Below are 5,400 nucleotides of genomic sequence, written 5' to 3' on the forward strand. Positions count from 1 at the left end.
TTTGAGATTTACAATCACTTTGGGTAGATAAAAAAATGTTTCTTCCTTTTGTTTATTTATTTTATGGGAAAAAATAAAAAAAGTTTATTTTTGCGTAGGTAAAAATAAATGTTTTATTATAAAGTATACAATACTAAATAAATAAATAAAAATATTAGTAAATTTTTTTTATTTCATATAATTTTTTAAATATAGCATACCACAACATAAAATATTTTTATTTATAATTAAATTTATATTAATACTTGTAAGCCCAAATATTTTAAAATAATAAAGTAAAGGTCATGCTGCTGGTCTTGCAAGCCAGCTTGCCTAACCTATTTTTATCATGATTCATACGCTGGTTTGATTTGTTTGGATGGCGTGATTGAACTTTTAATTTCAAATAAATAATTTCGAAATTATTCTATACATGAAATATACTTTTAAGATCAACTCGCTATATGAGAAGGGTTAGTAGGATTGATCTTATAATTTATTTTTTTAAAAAAAAATAAATTAATATTATTTTAATAAAAAATTAATAAAAAATTAACATTAAGGGCTAGCTTTCCCTCACTAATCCCTTTTTCAATTACATATTAAATCAATTATTTGGATTATTCACGAAAAGCTCTAGATATTTCCTTGAATTCAAACCCTAATTAATAACTCAAATGACACTGGTTATCATCTAAATCAATACCTTAACTATGATAATTAATAGTGTGAGTTTTTATTATTATTATTATTACATCTAAAACTGGGATTTTCAACTTTTAAGCACAGAAAATTGTAGGAGAAAATCATGTTTATACCACAGGTTCAAAGTATCGGTTGAGTGTATATTCAACGCTGGCAATATTATATTAGCAAATGAGCATGTCTGAAAGGAAGTTAAGAGGTACAGACTATGTTATACATCAGGAAAAAAAAAAACATAAAATAAATAAATAAATAAAGGGTGACCTAAAAACAACAAAACAGTGCAATTTAACATATATATACACATACACACATCTGCGAGCATTGCCAGAGAATCTTCAGAGCCCTCTACAACTACCCAGAGTTTGGCTTTTTATCACCACAACTAACATAAAATAGACAGGAAGCCCTGAGTTGCTTCCTACAACATTGTCTTATTCTGTTCCTGGCATAAAGTGAAAGAATAACCAAGAAAAAGGATGCATTCTACCCCACAGAAATTTGATCTTGGAATGCTCAAATCAAAGAGCAAGAGATCTGACCTCATCTTCCTTCCATAGCCCCTTTTCATACTTGTACCAACGCATGAGGCCTTCATCATTTCTTGTCCGTTGACACATGATGCAAGTGTCTCTCATGCAGGTTAAGAATTTGCGTAACCGAGAAGCTTTCTCCAGGATGGTTTTATCAAGCCGCCTAACAATTCTTCCCGGTGCAGGAGGTGGCGGGATTTGAATTAGAAGGCAATGCGATATGTTGAGCACATCTAGGCACCGCAGATTATCCAAGATGAAGATCAATGTGTCCTTGTATAGCTTTGAGCAACGGAGGCTCAAAACTTTTAACGTTGGAAGATAGGTGACGAGTGAGGATGCAAAATAAATGTCAAACGGTCCCATGATCTTGAGTTCACTAAAGTTCCTGCAATTAGTAGCAATTGCCTGAACAAGACGAGGGGAATTCACTATGCTTGGCATTGTCAGGGATTCAAGATCTTTCCATAAATCAATAGCTTTGATCATTACAGTCTCCACTCGGTTCCATGCTGGTAAAACAAGTCTTCTAAGGCGTGGGCACCTGGACAGAGGACAAAAATCAATTAGATCCATTTTATTGTCCACAGCGCAGTGTTCCCTATTCTCTAAAACGTAGGGGAACAAAAGACATCCTTGCAACATCCAGTAGTATATAAAATCATATTTATATTCTGGTGAAAAAGAAACGGCATGCCATCATGTAACTTAACATTATGTTAGCATCCATCACAAGAATCTGTGATTCCTTAACAATTATGATATGATAATTGTGCCTAGGAAATAATGGAATGGTCCTGCAATTTAGAACACTATGTTATCAACAGAAAATGCAGTTTGCAATCATTAAAATCGCAAATGGGAGGTGATGCTTCCTCTACAATTATTTTATGAAGAATGTTCCTCGATGCCATATTGATCATGTACAATATCATACAAGTGATTTCCTTTACAGCATAAATTGCTACTAAGAACTACATACACCACATTTATCATATATCCAACAAGTAGAGACATGAATACATTGATTATAAGAGAGCAACCAGGAAGTCCATTTACAGAATCCTCTTTCAGTCATTTTTTTTTTTCTATTTTCAGCAATACATTTGACCTTTATTTATATATTCTGATTTCCTCATTACCTCTACTTCAAGGGGACAACGTACACCTTATTCCAGGCAGCTATATTTTTCACTTGACCTTTCTTTTCTGTTACAGTGATTAGTAATATAGCAAAAACTAACCATCCAATGGATTACGACCACACAAATAACAATTCACAGCTGTGCAGTTTCTATACTTTTAACATTGTTATCAACGAAGTCATCATTGAACATATCTAAAGTATTGAACTCAGTCAATTCATCTATAATCAAGTACAACCTCAGTAGACATACTGTCATAAGAAACTTTCAATATTCATCTCCTAAGTCACTCCGGACTCTAATGCTGCATTGAAATTTCCCACTTCTCAACTCAAGTCCAAATCTATATTAACCTGCATTTTAACAACTCCATCTGTGGCCTCTACTTTTGAAATTTAACAGCTTAATTACACCAGGATCACCTTCAATAATTCAATCCGGGTTGCTTTCCCTTGATAATTTGACAACATCTCCTAAAACACTTCTTTATTTAGCCATAACTGACAAACAATACGCAATACCAGGTTAAGGAGCTCTTCCATATCAAACATATCTTCTTAGTCTAAGGAATAACTATCTCTTTTCTCAGATCCAGACGGGCATTTTCAACTCATCCCCCGTGTTACTAGTTGTGACATCATCACTGACTTAAATTCTGACTAACCTCATTCTCCTGGTCGAGAGGTCTCACTTGACCCGATTCCCACACGCATCCACTCCTCATCTCAGAAAATTTGCAATAGCCTCTCTTTCCATTTCAAGGAACTCAGACACGTCGATTCCTTATTAACCTCCTTAGATCACTTCCAGTAGCCTCTCTAGTCCATTTCAAGGAATCAACCTGTAATAAATACAGTAATAAGATCTTCATGGTGCACTCGATTAATTCTGCTACAAATTTGAGCCACTGAATGAACCAACCATCAGTTGCAAAATTACATCTCCCCTGTCTTCAGTCAATTAGCATAATAACTTCCATATCAAGTCCACCACCATTTAAAAATTACATCTTCAAACTCCTCTACTCGCAAATTTTAGTTTGGTTGGCTATACCAACTCCCATCAATAATCGCCTGATCCTTTTACTTAAAGAGTACAACCTGCACAACCTCTAGTATTGAAAATTCATCATCTTCCACTATTAGATTGCATATCAATTATAAAATCATCACCAAGAAAAGACACAGACATTTTCAGAAACTTGATTAAAAAATTTAAAACATAAAAAGTCCTCCATAAAAAAAGTTACCTTTGAGCAGTATAAGTCAAATGATCCTCACTTACGTACAAACTGAAGTGAAAAAACAACGAAGTTATATTTCCCCGGCTGAGACTCAACGAAATCTTCAAGATTCGAGCCAGTGTCTTATCAGAATGACCATGCACATACACATAAGGCTCCAATGGGATTTTGATGAAATTAGATTCCAACATGGACAAATCAAGTGTTTTCCACAGCCAAGGATCACAAGCAGCCAAACGCCACGCACTACAAACATGAACAATGCCTGAAGTTAATTCAAGCACAGTTAATGACTGGAATATCTTCACCAAGATATCAATGTCCATCTCCTCCCATCTCCTCGTCACAGTTCCACCCTCTTCCATCTCACGAAAACTCCATTGCAACATAACAAAAGAAAGACCTATACAAACAATGGGAATCGAGAAAAAACACAAGAACTCAAGAATCAGTCCAAGACTCAATCTTTCAATTCAAGAAACACAAGGATTCACAATTCAAATACAAAGATCAATGAGCAAAAGATTTTGATAGCCCCCACATGCAGGATGCAATGATCTTGTCCAGATCAGAACACGCCCTCATCAACTAACTGTACAAACATTTTCTCAACATTAACAACCAATGACCCTTTAGGATCCAAACTGGATCTGGGTTCTCAAGAAGCAAGCAGAAGGTGAAAAAAATACCTGAAAAAAATGAGACTGTTAACGTTTGATTCTGGCCAGATTCTTGGAAACAAGCAGTGGAAAGAATCAGATGGGAAGGGCTACAATTTTACCATAAAAACCTCATGTGTACGTCTTAGCTTTGCCTTTTCTTTCTAACGAACTCTCTGCAAAATAATGGAACTATCCACGGGACATACAGGCTTGCTTGGTGAGTGGTGACAGACCAATCCTGGTTTCAGTCAACTGACGGGGTTATTATAGCATTTGGTATAGGTACTCACAATGTTTACTTTGGTCCCTCAATTATTTTTTATCTTGATTCCATCCTTCTTATGTTTGTTATAATGATGTTTAACTCCCAATGTTGAGTGTCAAATGTCCGTAATATTATATTTTGTGTTTAGTGACAGAATTTGTTGATTGATTATTTAAAACCTATTAAATGGTACGGTCCTTACACTTACAAATTTATATCCTTACAATATAGTACACTTAGAGAAGAATGATACACTTACAAAGAAGAAGAAAAAAAAGAAGAAGACACTGTATCCAACTTGAGTTCAATAATGTTTTCAAAATTAATAGCCATGCTATTTTAAAAAAGAAATAAATAGAGTTAGTTTTAAGAGGGTGAATCACGGTTTGAAAATTCGATCTGGTCTGATAGGTTGACTTGGGATCTAAACTAAATAGGATTTTCTATAAAATCAAGTATGTAGTTGACCCGATCAATTCTAGAAAACTTGACGGGTTAATTTATAACCCAAGCTAGATTAAATTAATTTTTTTAAAAAAACAATATCATTTCAAGTTTTGTTTTGTCCAAAATGATGTTGTTGCTCAATTTTTTATACAAAAAAAAAAAAACAAGTTAATCTAGATTAGGTTGTTGTTTATCTATCCAAACCTAAAACTCAAACTTTAAACCAAGTCATATGTCAGAGTGGGTTAGAGAACTTCGGGGTGAATTCAAACAGGATGAGTTGTTTGTTTTCATGAAAATTCCAGTCCAATAAGGATTGATTGGATTACAAAATAAAAAGAATAAGAGGGTGGTATTAGGAGGAAAAGAGTGAGGGAACCAAAATAAGATAAAATTGAAATTAGAGGGACCAAACAAAGAC

General features: G+C 34.2%; 1 protein-coding gene across 3 annotated transcripts; it reads right to left on the reverse strand.

The window, feature by feature from the left end:
* Window positions 1-816: 816 nt before the first annotated feature.
* On the reverse strand, window positions 817-4,499 carry LOC118035863 (F-box/LRR-repeat protein At3g48880). 3 transcript variants are annotated; one of them, XM_073412885.1, is made up of 4 exons: window positions 4,387-4,499; window positions 4,147-4,294; window positions 3,612-4,008; window positions 817-1,761 (listed from the first exon to the last, which is right to left on the reverse strand). In XM_073412885.1, exons 3-4 carry the CDS (start codon window positions 3,992-3,994, stop codon window positions 1,206-1,208), a joined length of 939 nt encoding a protein of 312 aa, XP_073268986.1. In that variant the 5' UTR covers window positions 3,995-4,008; window positions 4,147-4,294; window positions 4,387-4,499; the 3' UTR covers window positions 817-1,205. The 3 variants fall into 3 exon arrangements, with proteins under 3 accessions (XP_073268986.1, XP_034897408.1, XP_073268987.1); XM_035041517.2 differs by lacking the exon at window positions 4,147-4,294 and having other exon boundaries at window positions 4,295-4,495; XM_073412886.1 differs by lacking the exon at window positions 4,147-4,294 and having other exon boundaries at window positions 4,387-4,483.
* Between the last annotated feature and the right edge of the window lie 901 nt (window positions 4,500-5,400).

This window comes from Populus alba, chromosome 12 (assembly GCF_005239225.2).
Source record: "Populus alba chromosome 12, ASM523922v2, whole genome shotgun sequence".
Lineage (NCBI taxonomy): Eukaryota > Viridiplantae > Streptophyta > Magnoliopsida > Malpighiales > Salicaceae > Populus > Populus alba.